This window comes from Cervus canadensis, chromosome 5, assembly GCF_019320065.1.
Source record: "Cervus canadensis isolate Bull #8, Minnesota chromosome 5, ASM1932006v1, whole genome shotgun sequence".
NCBI lineage: Eukaryota > Metazoa > Chordata > Mammalia > Artiodactyla > Cervidae > Cervus > Cervus canadensis.
In genome coordinates, this window is record NC_057390.1 from 92816891 (window position 1) to 92835282 (window position 18392).

The window sequence follows — 18392 nt, forward strand, 5'->3', positions numbered from 1 at the left end:
TTTCTAACCCCAGTTCTCTCTTGTTGCAGAGCCAGATCACACTAATGGACATACCCGTGTTTAAAGCCATCCAGCCGGAGGTCTGTACCTTGCCCTTTACTCTGTACTAGCAACGCTCGGGCGGGGAGGGAGGGTGTTGTCCCATTAGAGGAACTAAGTTTCCCAGTTTCTCTCTTGAAGTCTCTATAAACGCATATTATCGATTTTAGCCCCCATCAAAGAGAGCATCCAGGAGTTCCACTCTCGAAATGGCTCATCCTCTGAGCCTGCTGTTTGGATTTTTCCAGAGGATGGCACCACATTTGGCCCTCTCTGGCAGGGCTGGGGGCAGTCAGTGCCCACGGCTGGCCTCCACACCTGAATCTGAGGCCTGGCCTTCTCCCGGACCACCCCTGCTGGAGACGCTCACTGTTCGAGACAGAGAGGGGAGGCAACATTTCCAGGAGAGCTTTCTTTCTGTTGATCCCAAATTCTGGTGGTTGCCTTGTTTCTGATTTTGAAGCCAGTTGCTGCAGCAAAAATGTATACATATTTACATTAAAAGCATACATATATTTTTAGAAACAGCATATTCAATGAGGAGAAAAAAAGTTGATTTTAGTCTTTGGAGAAATTCCTGGAAATGACTAGCAGTTGGTAACGTGGCTTTACAGTTATTTTAGTCCCGCTTCTGGTTTTGTTATCAAGTGATAGAAATTCATTTCAAATAGCTGAATAGGCAGAGGAAGAATTTACGAGCGTAAAGGGGGCACTTTCTGCACCTGTGGGCCTGGAGTTCGGGCAGCCTACGTAGCCGAGCAGGACGCAAGCACTGTCCCTGCTCTCTGCCTCGCCTCTGCCTTCCCCTCTCCCCTCTCTCCTGCCCTGTTCTGTCCCTTCGGTCCAACCTGGCCTCCCCGAAGGGCCCACATTTGCGCGATGTCTGTGGGAGCCACCTTCTAGATCGGGACCAGCCAGTCTCGGTCCAGCCCCGCTGAGTCCTATGTCCAGAGCTGGTTCAGTGACTCAGCTCAGGAGTTTGTGGCCAGGACGAGCACGCACAGCTGAGCGGACCCAGCTTTGTGAGTGGGGTGCAGATTTCAGAGAAGAGGGGTGTGGGTGGGGGGACAGGTCAAAACCATGGTATGAGTTCCAGAACGCTCGTTTTAAGTATTTATTTATTTACTTACTTGTTTTTGGCCAGGTCAGGTCTTTGCTGCCGCACACGGGCTCTTCGCTGTGGCGCACGGGCGTCTCTAGTTGCGGTGTGCAGGCTCAGTAGTTGTGGCGGTTGGGCTTAGTTGCCTCGTGGCATATGGGGGTCTTGGTTCCCCGACTAGATATTGAACCTGCATCCCCTGCATTGGAAGGTGAAGTCTTATCCACTGGGCCACCAGGGTAGTCCCCAAAACACTCTTAACATGATGCCCTTCTTCTGACAGTGTGGTAGTTGTTAAGACTTTGAGAAAAACAACGTATTTTAATACAAAGCCAGACAAAGGATCCAGGCCTTCCTAGAGTTGGCATCTAACCCACTATAAATCAAGGGGAAAGTCGTATTGCTAGCCGTGCTCAGCACTTGTGTGAGGACGTGGCAGTGATTTGCGTTTGTGTGTGTGTGTGTTTTATTCATTAAGTTTGGTGGGGGGTGCAGAACTATGTTTGCTTTTTTGAACTGGCTGACTTAAGTCTTTCTCTATTTTCTTCTAATGTGGGGATTACACATTCTTTCTAATTAAAACAAAAACCAACACCCACTCAGCGCACTGCACCCTGGAGCCTGTTGGGGGAGCAGTTGTGTGACAGTTGCCTCTGCTGAATTATTAGCTCTCTGCTCACGTTCTCTGCTTCTGCTTGACCTGGAGCTGTGTGGACATTCAGAGCTTTATTCTCTGCCCTGAACATCGAGGAGGGCTGCCCAGTCTGCGGTGAGCCCGGGGACACAGGCGTGGCTGCTCAGGCCGATTGTGGGGGCGGGGGCGGGGGGGTGCTCTCCAGAGGCATGGGAGGAGCGGACAGACACTTTCCCCAGGGCGCTGCAGTTCAGAAGGCGCCTCGTCCAGGACACATCTCGTGTTTTGCTTTCAAGACATGCTTGGAGCTGTGGTTCTCAAGCACGGCCGTGCATCAGAATCACCTGGGCAGCCTTGGAAACACTGGGTGCCCCGCCTCCACCCTAGATCGTGGAATCTGAGCCTCTGGGTTAGAGTCCAGAACACGGTCAGCCCTGTTTTGTAGAAGCTTACCAGTTGATTCTGCTGCCGAGTGAGGATTAAGAATGATCTGCCGTGAGGTATCTGGAGAAACTCCAAACTTCTCCGTTTTAGATCTGTGATATGTTAGCTAAAAATGGAAGAGTTTGTTCCTCAATGTCATTGTCAAAACCGTGGTTAAAAGGAGGCACCCTGGGAGCTGTCCCAGCTTCTCTGCTCTTGTTATTGTTGTCAGCAGACTGAAAACTGGAACCTTTCCCCTTGATGATGTCTGCCACGTTACGGCTGGACCACCCCAGAGTCGGAAGCATGTGAATAAGGGACACGTGTCAGTTTGATGTAGACAGGACTTTGCAGGAAGCAGAGGCTGGCACCTGATAGTGAGATGGGCACTCTGAGTGATCTAGATGCGCAGAAGATCAGGAAACCTGTGCCTTGCAATCCTGGCTGTGCTTCAGAATCAGTTGAGAGCTCCATTAAAACAACAAAAAAAATCCAGATGCCCAGGCTTTGTGCCTGGAGATTCTGGTTCCATAGGCTTCAAGTGGGGCTGGGAATTCCTTTCAGTCAGTTGTAGTCACTGTTCTTTTTGATGCATAAATTGTTATTCCATCACTAAGTTGTGTCCGACTCTCTGTGACCCTATGAACCGCCGCTCACCAGGCTCCCCTGTTCTCCACAACCTCCCAGAGTTTGCTCACATTCATGTCCATTGAGTCAGTGATGCTCTCTAACCAGCTCCCTTCTCCTTTTGCCTTCAGTCTTTCCCAGCGTCAGGGTCTTTTCCAGTGAGTCGGCTCTTCACATCAGGTGGCCAAAGTATACTGTATAAAGTGTAATGTGTAAATTATCCTGTCTTTAACCAATGGGAGCCCTTTCATGTCATCTCCTATATCCTTTTAACATGATCCATTATTTTTTGAGAAATTCCTTGCTCTTTGATACAAGATAAACTAGTTTCCTGCTGAAGACCTGGAGTCAGGCAGTCCCTCAGGGGTCCTGGTTTCTTTTAGTGGAGAGCAGTGTTTAGAAACCACAACCTGGGGGAGAGGATTTTCATTGCTATTAAATTGCCGATGCTTTTAGGCCTTTTTGGTGGATGGGGCTAGGAGATATTTATTTTTTAAAACTAAAAGTCATGAGTTCCTGACTGGATGATTGGTTGGACGATGTTATTCCCTCCTCATTCTTATCATGGCTTCCGTACTGGTGGTATATATTTTCCCACCCCTAGACTTTGGGCCACCCCGGTGACTTGGGCACAAGTGATGGGATGCGAGTGGTGAGCTGAGCTGCTGAAAGTCAGGAAGCTTCACCAGTCCATTCTCTCTGAGGGACCCGTTGCCCTTGTGGTTTTAGTCTGAGTCCCTAACTGAAGACATTGAAGGTGACATGACCCCGACCCAAAGCCTGAATTCCAGCGTAACTTGGTGCAGCCGGGTGGTTCCAGCAGAGGTCAGCTGAACTGCAGTCTCTCTAACGACCTGCTTGTCACCGTGAGCCTCTGAGATTTCAGGATCGTTCCGTACGCCACTTTATCGGGTGGAAGCACAACCAGTACAGTGTTGGTCTTTCCAGTTCAAATCTGGCCTTCTGGGATTGTTAACTTAATTCCTTTGATTTTTTTGTATGTTTTCTTTTACCCTGCCAATTTTGGTTCCTAACAACATTAAACAATTATTTTTTTTGTATTATCTCATCTCTCTGTCTCACACACACATATATATGATAGTTTTAAAATAATAATAATATCAGTATTACTGTTTTTATTTAGCAGACTGCTACAGTTGAGCATTTAATTACGGTTCTATTTGTCTTTAGTTCCTTTTCTTCTTATCTTCTCTCTCTCCTACTACTTACACGCTCGGGTGGGTCTCCTTCCTTGGCCTGCCTGCAAAGGTCTTTGAACACACCAGGGCAGAGAAAGAGTTTCACTTGGTTCTGGAGGGTTGCATCCTGAGAGACCCTGATGTAATCCCCACGCCTGGAACGTAGTATCTACACAATAAATATGTGCTGAGTGAGTGGAACATGAATGAATGAAGGAGAGAGGCACCATGGCGGAACAGTATCTGGCTGAATGCAGGCACGTTGCCAAGGAGGGCGTACCAAGGAGGGGAGGTGATTACCAGGGTGCCTGTTCTGTGGTGTAACCACTTCCCCCAAAGCTAGGGTTTTGCCTGGTGAGCACAGTCTTTGAAGATTCACATTTCCAAATGCTGTTGATAACTGAGGGTAGAACTGCGGCTTTGCTCACTTCTGCCGGCGGGGCCACAAGAGCATCGGCCCAGGGCTCAGAGGAGGACAGGCAGACAGTGAGTTAAGGATTGGCAGAGAGCAAGGAAAATGGAGTTTAGCAAATATGGAGTCGTAACTATTCCCTGGTGACTCCGGCAAGTGACCAATTTTATCAAAACCTGGCGGATTAACGCAGATACAACTTTGCAGCATAATGGCTCTCAGCCACCTCTGGCCCGTCATGCAGAGTGGCCACATGAAGAAAGCTGTGGCCTAGAACCCCTCCATGCCATGGTGGATTGTGTTGCAGGGATGGGTGGGTTCCTGGCTGCTGCTGCCTAGGAAAAGGGTTGCATGGTGAAGGGGGTCTTTCTGGCGGGGGTCCTGGTGACAGCTGCCTTGGGAGAGGGTACATTTGCAGGGTGGCATTTTTGTCTCCGCCAGCCTTCCCTACAGAATCTGCCTGTCGTTATGCTCACCTCCCAGCCTGTGGAATCGAAGGCCCACCAGTTTCTCAGAGACCAGTTTGGAGGTCGGAACTGTCTGTCGTTAGTTTTAACATGAAGCATCAGCGGGAGAACCGCATGCTCTGCTCTGTGCTCGACTCAGCCCAGGTTCTGCCCGAGTCCAGCATCTGGGCCCGCTGGTCCTGCTTGGGGTGCTAGATAGCACGGGCACGGCCTGGTAAGGCTGGGGTGCAGTCCCAGCTTCACCCTTCCTAGCTTGGAGTGTGAACAAATTACTCATTCTTTTTATGCTTGGGTTTTCTCGTGTGTAAAGTGAGGGAAACCATAGTGTTCACCTCACGTGAAAGAACTCAGTGCAGTGCCTGCATGTGGGAAGTTCCCAGTCACTCGAGGCTGTGATTCCTCACCAGCGCTTGGTCTGAATAGATTCTGTGCGTTTTGGATGTGAGCTCATGCTCAAAAGAACATTCAGGGATGCCCGGGTGGGAGCCAGTGGCCCGGAGGAGGTGATGGTCTGAGTAACAGAGCAATGCAGAGCACTGTGTTTGGAATCCTTCAGACCTGAGTTCATACCCGAGCTTCCCAAATGGTGAGGAGGCTGAGGTTTGGATGGAGACACATCCCGCGATGTCCTAGGGCCACAGAAAGGCTCACTTTGCTGTTGGGTTGGGAAACTGGCTTCTTGTAAAGAAAGCTGTGATAAACTTAGATAGCGTATTAAAAAGCAGAGATATCACTTTGCCGACAAAGGTCCGTATAGTCAAAGCCATGGTTTTTCCATTAGTCACGTACGGATGTGAAAGTTGGACCATAGGGAAGGCTGAGCACCGAAGAACTGATGCTTTTGAAATGTGGTGTTGGAGAAGACACTTGAGAGTCCCTTGGACTGCAAGGAGATCAAACCAGTCAATCCTAGAGGAAGTCAGTCCTGAATATTCATTGGAAGGCCTGATGCTGAAGCTGAAGGTCCAATACTTTGGCCACCTGAGACTCTTTGGAAAAAACCCTGATGCTGGGAAAGATTGAGGGCAAAAGGAAAAGGGGGAAATGCAGAGGATGAGATGGTTGGATGGCATCGTCAACTCAATGGACATGAGTTGGAGCAAACTCCGGGAGATAGTGAAGGACAGGGAAGCCTGGCATGCTGCAGTCTATGGGGTCTCAAAGAATTGGACACGAATGAGTGACTGAACAGTAACGAGAACAGCAACTGGCACTGAGTCTGGAAGGCAAAAAGGGATCCTGTCTGATGGGTGATTCAGGGAACAGGATAGGGGTTGGGAACGACATTTCAGGCAGCGTGAATAATTCACTGCAAAGGCGGATGGTATATTTCCTCAAGTTTAACACTATTTTTGGTACCTAGTGTCTGGGGAGAAAAAAAGGTGAGCAGTTGTTCTCTAGGTCCTGTGCCTCTAAGGGGCGTCCTTGCGGGGGATGTGGGTGTGCTGGGAGCTCCCCAGAGATCAGCGTGTCATTCTCTTCCCCGTCTGGCAGCCGGGGGAACACAGGGTCACAGAGGCACGTGGATGGGTGTCCAGAGACCCGAATGTGATGGAAACGAACTGCAGTGGGTACCAGACTCAGTGAGGCGGGAAGCTTCTCCATGCGCCTGTGTTTCTTCCAGTCCCGCTGCCCCTGCCGACGTTGCTCCATCCCCACTGCCAGATTTCTCAATTGTCAGTCCGACCTTAACACTGACTCCTTCAAGAGTTGGTGAGCCACGTGCTGGAGAGACAGAGGTCGAGGGGCTGTGGGCACATTTCCGCGAGAGTGAGGGGCAGACATGGAAACGGACAGTGTACTAGAAGCGTTTGGGATGTTGGGGCCTCGAGCAGAGGGCGGCTGATGGAGAGGAGCAGGAGGCATAGCTTTAGCTGGCTAGCCTGGGGATCACGGGGGAGCTTCACGAAGGGAGTGACGGGCACAGATTTGTATTCTAGGGACTTTGTTCTAAGCAGGGAGACAGAGCCAACTGCAGTCAGGGAGACTGGTCTAGGGGCTGTGCTGCAGTTGGCAGGAGGCAAGGGTGGTCTCAATGGTGGGGAGGGGCCGGGCCCCGGAATGGATAGGGGCCTGCCCTGAGAGCTGAGGCAAGAAGACACAGGTGACAGAGGGGTGTGCTCTGTGTTTGGGGAGCAGAGGGCAGAGGAAGTGGCCCTGGATGCAGGAGGAGGCCCAGGGAGCCCAGCATCCTGACCCCGAGCAGGGCGGCGGGCAGCAGCTTGTCCGGGCGAGAGAGGCCAGGAGGTCCGGAGGGAGAAGGATTTCAGAGTTCAGGGTCAGAGCTGGGGTCGCTCTGACAGCTGTGCTGGACGGGGTGCTGGCTGTGCCTTCGGGTAGCAGAGGTGGAGGGGGATGAAGGTCTTTTGGGGGGTGATTGAGGTACAGTGTTACCCAGAAGCGCAAGGGTACCACCCAGTGTTCTGATGTCCTTGGTGATGATAATGGGAGACCGGGAGGAGGAGACTGTGAGCCCCAGCTGAAGGCGAGAGCATCCTGGGGAGAGGCAGGCAGGATGTGGAGGGGAGACGGAGGGCCAGAGGGGCCCCTCCTGAAATGGCTCAGAGGAGAGCTGCAGGCATAGCCTGGGAGCCTTGTGAGGGATGGGGCCAGAGTGTCACCAGCGTCTGCCACTTGGGTTCGAGGCACGGGCCAGGTGGAAGGCAGGCGGGGGAGTGTTCCGGATGGGCATGCAGCCTGGATCCTTGCTCTCTTCCTCCCTGCGGCCCTGGGGCAGGGCAGATCCGGTGAGGAGGAGGAGGAGGAAGAGGTGGGTCTCATTTACAAGTGTTTGGGGACAGCGGAGGCGGTATCCAGATAGAGCTCTGGTCCCTGGGGGTGCCCACCCTAGAGAGACTTGGTTTCACCCTCTCCGAATCAGGGCTGAGCGCTCGGGCCTGGCTGGTCCCCCTGTCTGCTGCTCTGCTGAGGGGCGGGCCTGTAGGCCTGCGAGACTCCCCGCCGAAGCACACACTTTCCTCGGGGCCACATGACACGTTGCAGTTCAGGAAAACACTGCCTGTGGGTTCAGGAGCCTGACCCTCTGGCCTTTTGTCTGGATGCCGTTCGCATGCTCTGAAGAAGCGGGCATTCCTAAAAGCAGAGGTCAGTGTTGGATGGCGGACAAGCCCTGTGTGTCTTTGCTGCTCCTGGAATCAGAGCATTTGGCCCTGGGAGAAGGGAAGAGCGCTGCCAGCAAGGCAGTTATTTGTAAAGAGGAGATCGGTTTCGCTGACATCATTAAAACCCCTCTTTCAGGTCACATGCTGGGCCATTTTTTCAGACCGTTCCCTTCACTGCCCCAGCCTAGCCTGAGTCACTGCTACCCATCCTCCGATCACATCTCCGCATGGTCAGCTCCCTCCCACCTCCCCACCACAGCCTCCTCTCTGTATTCAGAGACATCTTTCTAAAGCCAAAATCCCACTGTGTCCCAGTCCTGCCCAGAACCCTCTGAGGCTCCCCGCTGCTCAGAGGATGCAGACCCGCCCCTTTTCCCAGTCAGACTCTGCATGACGGGCCAGCAGCAAGCCCACCGCTCTGTGCTGCCCCACAGCCTTCCCTGGTTTCCCTGCCGTCTCAGCAACATTCCTGCAGACGGCGCCCTCCACCTGGGGCGCCCTTCTCCTCCCCATCACAGGCGACTCCTCCTCCCGCCTCAGGCGGTGGGGTGAGCAGCTTAGAGCTGGGGCTCCAGCAGGCTCCCCCTGCTCCCTCTCACCTCACCGTCTCCCACTGCTCACGCACAGGCCTTTTCACCACTGTGCTGAACCGTCATGACTTTGGAAAGCCTGAATAATTAGTGTTTCAAGTCTGCCTCCCTCCTGGATTATAAACTGCACGGATACAGGGGTCATGCCAGAATTATTCACCCCATATCCTGTGACCCAGCAGAGTGCCTGATGTTACTTATTGAATATATTTAGGATGTGGTAGTAAAAATAGCACAGGACCTCTACGCTGTCCTGCCCCTTCTCGGTTAGAAAAACTGAATTGGGTAGTAGGCGGTGGGCCAGGTGCCTCCAGAGGCCCAGGCGTGGGGGAGGGCGGCTCCACATTTCAGTGCTGGTGCCATTTAGCACCGGAAGCCCAAGCAGCTGTCTCTCTCATTTGCTACTGCTCCGAGTTTGCATTTGTTATTTGCTTCTGATTTCCTAGTAATTGCTCTATCCTTTGTAAGAATTTCTTGTCATGGTGGAAACAGAGTGGGAACAGGCTTTCCCCCACAGCTCCTTTCATGATGGAGACAGAGGCTGGAGAACCTCTCTTAGCCCCAGAAAAAGACCTGCCCGGAGAGTGGGGAGAGCTGGCTCTCCGATCTGGCTACAGACACAGGCCAGCAGCACATTTGATCCAGTAAAACCAACAGTTTGCAATTTCTAGACTTTTTTTTTTTTTGTCTCTAACTACTTGAGTGTGGGTATGACATTCGTGCTGGTTCAGTTCAGTCAGTTCAGTTCAGTTCAGTCGCTCAGTTGTGCCTGACTCTTTGCGACCCCATGAATCATAGCACTCCAGGCCTCCCCGTCCATCACCAACTCCCGAAGTTTACTCAAACTCATGTCCATCGAGTCGGTGATGCCATCCAGCCATCTCATCCCCTGTCGTCCCCTTCTTCTCCTGCCTCCAATCCCTCCCAACATCAGGGTCTTTGCCAATGAATCAACTCTTCGCATGAGGTGGCCAAAGTACTGGAGTTTCAGCTTTAGCATCAATCCTTCCAGTGAACATCCAGGACTGATCTCCTTTAGGATGGACTGGTTGGATCTCCTTGCAGTCCAAGTGACTCTCAAGAGTCTTCTCCAACACCGCAGCTCAAAAGCATCAATTCTTCGGGGCTCAGCTTTCTTCACAGTCCAACTCTCACATCCATACATGACCACTGGAAAAACCATAGCCTTGACTAGACGGACCCTTGTTGGCAAAGTAATGTCTCTGCTTTTTAATATGCTATCTAGGTTGGTCATAACTTACCTTCCAAGGAGTAAGCATCTTTTAATTTCATGGCTGCAATCACCATCTGCAGTGATTTTGAAGCCCCCAAAAATAAAGTCAGCCACTGTTTCCACTGTTTCCCTATTTATTTCCCATGAAGTGATAGGGCCAGATGCCATGATCTTAGTTTTCTGAATATTGAGCTTTAAGCCAACTTTTTCACTCTCCTCTTTCACTTTCATCAAGAGGCTTTTTAGTTCCTCTTCACTTTCTACCATAAGGGTGTGCTGGTTAGAAACCAAATTTCCTTTTAAATGAATTAATAGCACAAAACAGAATGTTTGGTGAACAGCTGTTCTGGTCCTCGGGGACTTGGAGCCTGGTTGTGATTTTTGTCTGTGAGGAAAACAGGGTTCGTTTGGACTCTTGCTGCTGGAACAAACTGCCTGCCTTGCTGGGATGGGAGACAGGAAGGTCTGCATGCGGAAGCGGGCTCTGTGGCCCTCCAGCTGTGTGATCACGGCAGGTTCCTTCACCTCCCCGGGCGGTTTCCTTACCTGTAGAATGGCAGTGATACCCATCTCATAGTGTTGTGATGCTTAAAGCTGATCGCATGGGCAGCTGGGAGGGAGGCAGAAATTCAACAAGGTGTTTCTCTTCTTTAGAGAGATGTCAGTATATGAAATAAGGAGCAAAGCAATGACAGACTGATAAGTCAGCTCAGAAGGGCCCTGGGCTCAGCAGTGTGTCAAGTTCTCTGAGGAAGGACCTTTGGTCACTGCTGTGTCTCTTTACTCCAACCACAGTGGCATGTTACAGGATCACTACTTATCAATAGTTGAATGAATGAGAAGCAGGGAGAAGAGCTTTTCTTCCTTGGCTCCGGAGTGAGAGGGATAGGTTGGTATCTGTGTGACCACGCCTAAGTCGCTTTATTACTCTAAGGTTCAGTTTACACATCTGCACAATGGAGCCGATGATATGATGGCCTCAAAAAATTGGACATGAGGACCGAGTGAGATTTTTTTCAGCTTTATTGGGGCATAACTGACATATAATAAGCCATGCATAAATAAAGTCAATGATTTGATGAGTTTGGATGTATGCATATACATGCAAAACCATCAGCAGATAAAGATAATAAACATACTGTCCACCCAGAAAGTTTCCTCATGCTTTTTGTAGTCCCTCCCTCCTCTCCACTCCCCGCCTCCACTGTCTTCTTAAAATCAGCTAATATAAGTCCCTAAAATGTGTTCTTCTGTTTAAAAATTGTTTTGGCTATTGTCCTCTGCATTTCTATAGAAAATTTAAAATCAGTTTGTTAGCTTTTATAGAATCCCCCAGGCTATGATTGTGACTGGATTGAATCTGTAGATCAATTTGGGGAAAATTGACATCTTAACAATACTGAGTCACTGGAACCATGAACATAGTATGCAGTTCTGTGTATTAAGGTCTTTTATAATTTATTTCAGTAATGTTCTATACTTTTCAATGTATGGGTGTTATGTATCTTTTGTCAGACTTATTCCTAAAATTTAGTTTTCTGTGCTATTGTAAATGGTATCTTATTTAAATTAAATTCCAATTGTTCATTACTAATTTATAGAGATATGACTGATTTTTGTAAATTGATCTGTATCCCACAACTTTGCTTAACTTTCACTTATTCTAGTAGCTTTTTTTGTAGATTCTTTAGGATTTCTACACAGATGATGATATCTCTGTGAATGTACTAAGTCACTTCAGTTGTGTCTGACTCTTTGTGACCCTATGGACTGTAGCCCACCAGGCTCCTCTGTCCATGGGATTCTGTAGGCAGGAATACTGGATTCAGTTGCCATGCCCTCCTCCAGGGGATCTTCCTGACTGAGGGATTGAACCTGCATCTCTTAGGTCTTCTGCAGTGGCAGATAGGTTCTTTACCATTAGCGCCACTTGGGAAGCCCATCTCTGTAAATAACAGCAGTTTAAGTTCTTTCTTTCTAAACTAGATGTTTTTGTTTCTTTTTCTTGTCTTATTAACTGGCTATAATCTCTAGTACCCTGTTGAGCAAAAGTGGTGAGAGCAGATATCCTTGGCTTGTTTCTAGTCTTAGAGGAAAAGTGGTCTTCCATTTTTCAGTATGATGTAGTTGTTCAGTTCAGTTGCTCAGTCGTGTCTGACTCTTTATGACCCCATGGACTGCAGCACACCAGACTTCCCTGTCCATCACCAACTCCCGGAGCTTGCTCAAACTCAGGTCCATTGAGTTGGTGATGCCATCCAATCATATCATCCTCTGTCATCTCCTTCTCCTCCTGCCTTCAATCTTTCTCAGCATTAGGGTCTTTTCCAATGAGTTGGTTCTTCGAATCAGGTGGCCAAAGTGTTGGAGCTTCAGCATCAGTCCTTCTAATGAATATTCAGGACTGATTTCCTTTAGTATTGACTGATTTGATCTCCTTACTGTCCAAGGGACTCTCAAGAGTCTTCTCCAACACCACAGTTCAAAAGCATCAATTCTTCAGTGCTCAGCTTTCTTTATAGTCCAACTCTCACATCCATACATGACTACTGGAAAAACCATAGCTTTGACTAGACAGACCTTGGTCCACAAAGTAATGTCTCTGCTTTTTAATATGCAGTATGTTTGTTATAGCTTTTCTTCCAAGGAGTAAGCATCTTCTAATTTTATGGCTGCATCACCATCTGCAGTGATTTTAGAACCCAAGAAAATAAAGTCTGTCACTGTTTCCATTGTTTCCCCATCTATTTTCCATGAAGCAATGGGACCAGATGCCATGATCTTTGTTTTTTGAATGTTGAGGTTTTTTTTTTTTTTGAATGTTGAGTTTTAAGCCAACTTTTGCACTCTCCTCTTTCACTTTCATCAAGAGGCTCTTTAGTTCCTCTTCACTTTCTGCCAAAGGGTGGTGTCATCTGTGTATCTGAGGTTATTGCTATTTCTCCTGGCAGTCTTGATTCCAGCTTGTGCTTCATCAAGCCCAGCATTTCACATGATGTACTCGGCATATAAGTTAAATAAGCAGGGTGACAGTATGCAGCCTTGACGTGCTTCTTTCCCAGCTTGGAACCAGTCCATTGTTCCACGTCTGGTTCTAATCTAGGTTGCTTCCATGTCCTAATTGTAAATACTGCTGCAATGATGATTGGTTTGCACGTGTCTCTTTCAGTTCTGGTTTCCTTGGTGTGTATGCCCAGCAGTGGAATGCTGAGTCATATGGCAGTTCTATTTCCAGTTTTTTAAGGAATCTCCAAACAGTTCTCCATAGTGGTTGTATCAGTTTGCATTCCCTTTTCTCTGTACCTTCTCTAGTATTTATTGTTTATAGACTTTTTGATGGCAGCCATTCTGACTGGTGTGAGATGATGCCTCGTTGTGGTTTTTGATTTGCATTTCTCTAATAATGCATGACAAATTGCTGACAAAGACCCATGTAGTCAAAGCTATGGTTTTTCCAATAGTCATATGGATGTGAGAGCTGGACCATAAAGAAAGCTGAGTGCCGAGGAATTGATTCTTTAGAACTGTGGTGTTGGAGAAGATTCTTGAGAGTCCCTTGGACTGCAAGGAGATCCAACCAGTCAATCTTTAGGAAATCAGTCCTAAATATTCATTGAAAGGACCGATGCTGAAGCTGAAGCTCCAATACTTTGGCCACCTGATGCGAAGAACTGACTCACTAGAAAAGACCCTAATGCTGGGGAAGATTGAAGGCAGGTGGGGAAGGGGACCACAGAGGGTGAGATGGTTGGGTGGAATCACTGACTCAATGGACATGAGTTTGAGCAAGCTCTGGGTGTTGGTGATGGACAGGGAAGCCTGGTGTGCCTCAGTCCATGGGGTCATGAAGAATCAGATACAACTGAGCAACTGAGCTATACTGAATAATGAGTGATGTTCAGCATCTTTTCATGTGTTTACTAGCCATCTGTATGTCTTCTTTAGGGAAATGTTTGTTTAGTTCTTTGGCTCACTTTTTGATTGGGTTGTTTGTTTTTCTGGTATTGAGCTGCATGATCTACTTGTATATTTTGGAGATTAACTCTTTGTCAGTTGCTTCGTTTGCTTATGTTCTCCCATTCTGAAGGTTGCCTTTTCACCTTGCTTATAGTTTCCTTTGTTGTGTAAAAACTTTTAAGTTTAATTAGGTCCCATTTGTTTATTTTTTGTTTTTATTTCCATTATTCTGGGAGGTGGGTCATAGAAGATCTTGCTGTGATTTATGTCAGTGTTCTGCCTGTGTTTTCCTTTAAGAGTTTTATAGTTCCTGGTCTTACATTTAGATCTTTGATCCATTTTGAGTTTATTTTTGTGTATGGTGTTAGAAAGTGGTCTAATTTCATTCTTTTACATGTGGTTGACCAGTTGTCCCAGCACAACTTGTTAAAGAGATGTTAGCTGTAAGATGTAGGTTTTTTATAAATGGCTTTGATCAGATTGAGGATTTTCCCTCCTAATCCCAATTTGCTGAGAATTTTTATCTGCAGTGGATATTGCATGCATGTGCTCAGTTGCTCAGCGGTGTCCAACTCTTTGAGACCCTGTGGACTGTAGCCCACCAGGCTCCTCTGTCCATGGGATTTTCCAGGCAAGAATACTGGTTGGGTTGCCATTTCCTCCTCCAGGGTTTTGTTAGATATTTTTTCCTGCATTTATTGAGATAATCATACGATTTTTCTTTTTCAGTCTGTTGCTGTGGAGAATTCACAAGATTGATTTTTTTTCCATTTATTTTTATTAGTTGGAGGCTAATTACTTTACAATATTGTAGTGGGTTTTGTCATACATTGACATGAATCAGCCATGGATTTACATGTATTCCCCATCCCAAACCCCTCTCCCACCTCCCTCTCCACCCGATCCCTCTGGGTCTTCCCAGTGCACCAGGCCCGAGCACTTGTCTCATGCAAGATTGATTTTTGAATGTTAAGCCAACCTTGCATTCCTGTGATAAACCCTTCTTGGTCATGATACAGAATCCCTTTTGTATATTGTTGGAGTTGATTTGTTAAAATTTTGCTAAGAATTTTTTTGCATCTGTGTTCATGATGAGAAATACCGGTCTGTGTTTTTCTTTCCTTGAAATGTCTTTTTCTGGTTTTGATATCAGTGTAATGCTGACCTCATAAAACAAGTTAGGAAGCATTCTTTCCTTTTCAGTTTTCCAGAAGAGTTTATGTAGAATTGGTATGATTTCTTTTGTAAATATTTGGTAGATTTCACCAGTAGAGCCACCTGGACTTGGAAGTTTTCTTTGTGGAGAGGTTTTTGTTCTTTCCTTTTAAATAGACTACTTTTAAGAGCAGTTTTAGCTCACAGCAAAATTGAGCAGAAAGTAGAGAGTGTTCTCATACATTCCTTTCCCCCTTGCTGCCCACAACAGTTTCCCCACTATCAGTGTCCACATCAGAGTGGATTACATTTGCTTTACGATACCTCATCATTACCCAGCACCCATAGTTTAATTTAGGGTTCACTCTTAGTGGGATACATTTTATGGGTTTTGACAAATGCATAATGACATGTATTCACCATTATAGTATCATAAAGAATAATTTCACTGCGCTGAAAAATCCTCTCTATTCATCCCTCTCTCTCCCCTGACCTTTAGCAACCAGTGATCTTTCTCAGTGTCTCCAAGCTGTGTCTTTTCCAGCCTGTCATAGAGTTGGAATCGTACAGTTTTATGACCTTCTTTCACTTAGTAATATGCATTTAAAGCTCTTCCATGTCTTTTCATAGCTTGGTTAGCATTTCTTTCTTTCTTTTTTTTTTTTTAGCACTGAATAATATTCAATTATCTGGATATACAACAGTTTATCCATACACCTGTCCTACTGAGAGACATCTTGGTTGCTTCTAAGTTGGGGTGACTATGAATAAAATTGCTGAGACATCCAAATGCAGTATTTTTTATGAGGCTATAGGTTTTCATCTCTTTTGGGTAAATATCATGGAGTGCAATTACTCGATTATTGTGGAACATTTTTTAACTATGAATATAATTTCTCTAATAGATATGGAGTATTCAAGTAGTCTGATATTTTTTTAGTGAGCTTTGGTTGTATTTTTCAATGAGTTTGTCTATTTTGTCTAAGTTGTTAAATTTATTCCCATGAAGTTGTTCATAATATTCTCTTATCCTGTTACTATCTGTGGGATTTATAATGATTTCTATTCTCTCATTCCTGATATAATTTGTTTCTCCTTTCTCTCTCCCCTGCCAACCCCCACTGATGAGTTGGCTAAGTTTATGAATTTGACTGATAGCAAAAATGAGCACTTGGTTTCATTTTTTCTATTGGTTTTATGTTTTCTAGTTCATTGATTTATGTTCATGTATTTTTTTAATTGGAGGATAATTGCTTTACAATGTTCTGTTGGTTTCTGCCATACAACAGCATGAATCAGTCATAAGTGTACATACGGTTCTTCCCTCTTGGACCTCCCTCCCACCCTGTTCACGTTTTCATTTGCTTTCTTCCACTTACTTTGGGTTTAATTTGCTCTTCTAGCTTCTTAAAGTGGAAGCCAAGGTCAGTGACTTGAGACTTCCCTTTGTTTCTAACGTAAGCATCTGGTGCTGTAAATTTCCTTCTAAGTGTTGCTTTAGTTTCATCCACACATTTTGATATTTTGGGCTTTCATTTTCATTCAGTTCAAAATGTTTTCTAATTTTCCTTTTGATTTCTTTTTGATCCATAAATTATTTAAAAATGTGTTATTTCATTTCTAAATATTTGGGGATTTACTAGATATTTTATGCTATTGATTTCTAATTCTGTTGTGGTTAGAGAACATACTTTGTATGGTCTGAAATTATTTTAGATTGATTGAGATTTATGCTATGGCATAGAATATGGTCAATCTTGGTAAAGTTCTGAGTGAATTTGAAAAAAAAGTATATTCTGGAGTTTCTGCATAAAGCATTCTATGCATGTAATTGAGGTAAGTGGGTTAATAGTATTATTGAAGTCATCTGTATTCTAACTGATTGTCTACTTATTTGTTCTCTTGATTATTGAGAGAAGAGTATTGAAATCTCCCATTATATAGTTGTACATTTGTTGGTTTCTCTTTTAATTCTACCAATTTTGCTTTAATGCATTTTGAAATTCTAGTATTAGTTGCATAAGCCTTTACAACTGTTATGTCTTCTTGTTGAATTTATCCTTCATCATTATGAAATGACTCACCTTAGCTTGGAACTCTTCTTTGCTCTGAAATCCACTTTGTTTGATAATATAGCCATCTTTCTCTTGACCAGTGTTAGCATGAGCCATGGTCTGAGTGTACCTCCTAAATTCACATGCTGAAATTAACACACCCATGATGATGGACTTAGAACGTGGGGCCTTTGGGCGGATGCCTCACGACTGGCCTTAGTGCCCTACTAAAAGAGACCCCAGAGAGCTAGCTTATCCCTGCCAGCATGTGAGGACACAGTGAAAAGATGCTGTCTGTGAACCAGGAAGTGGGCCCTTACCAGACACCAAGTCTACCAGCATATCCTCCTCTCTTCTCTTCTCTCAATAATCAAGAGAACAAATAAGTAGAAAATCAGTTAGAAATAGATGACTTCAATAATACTATTAACCCACTTACCTCAGTTACATTCATAAAATGCTCTATGCAGAAACTGCAGAATACACCTTTTTTCCCCCAGATTCACTCAGAACTTTATCAAGATTGACCATATTTTATGCCATAACATAGATCTCAATCAATTTAAAATTGGACTTCCCAGCCTCCAGAACTGTGAGAAATAAATTTCTGTTGTTTATAAGCCATTCTATTTGTGGTATTTTTGTTATAGCACCCTGAACAGACTAAGAGAGCATGATGTATATTTTTAATCCTGTTACTTTCAACCTATTGTGTCTTTTTATTTAAAGTGGGTTTGTTGTAGGAAGCATATAATTGAGTCCTGCTTTTTTATCCAGTCATACCACGTCTGCCTTTTATTGGGGTACTTAGACTGTATTAAATGTGATTATTGATATGCTTGGATTTAAATCTATTCTTCTTTTTCTTCTGATTTCTTTTTAAGTAATTGAACATATTTCATGATTTCATTTAATCTCTTTTATTCAGTTCAGTTCAGTTCAGTCACTCAGTCATGTCCGACTCTTTGCGACTCCATGGACTACAATCTCTTTTGTTGGCTAACTATAATTTATTTTAGTAGTTGGTTTAGAGTGTATAATATACATCTTTAACATAAAACTGTTCACTTTCAAGAGATAATATATCATTTCATATATAAGAACTTCAGGCTTCCCTGGTGGCTCAGACGGTAAAGAATCTGCCTGCAATGCAAGAGATCCGGGTTTGATCCCTGGGTCAGGAAGATTCTCTAAAAAAGGGAGTGGCTACCCACTCTAGTATTCTTGCCTAGAGAATCCCATGGACAGAGGAGCCTGGTGGGCTACAATCCATGGGGTCATAAAGAGTCGGACTCAACTGCGGCTAAGCACGCATGCATAAGAATTTTAGAATAGTGTACTATTTACTTCTCTCCCATTCTTTGTAGTATTGTCATGCAT

General features: G+C 45.7%; 1 protein-coding gene across 9 annotated transcripts in view; it reads left to right on the top strand.

The window, feature by feature from the left end:
• Positions 1–18392, top strand: part of RALGPS1 (Ral GEF with PH domain and SH3 binding motif 1) — a 296430-nt gene that overhangs the window by 50161 nt on the left and 227877 nt on the right. For all 9 annotated transcript variants that reach the window (XM_043469590.1, XM_043469589.1, XM_043469588.1 and 6 more), the window contains exon 5: positions 30–80. In XM_043469590.1, the coding sequence (XP_043325525.1) occupies positions 30–80 (51 nt within the window). The remainder of the gene's footprint in view (positions 1–29; positions 81–18392) is intronic.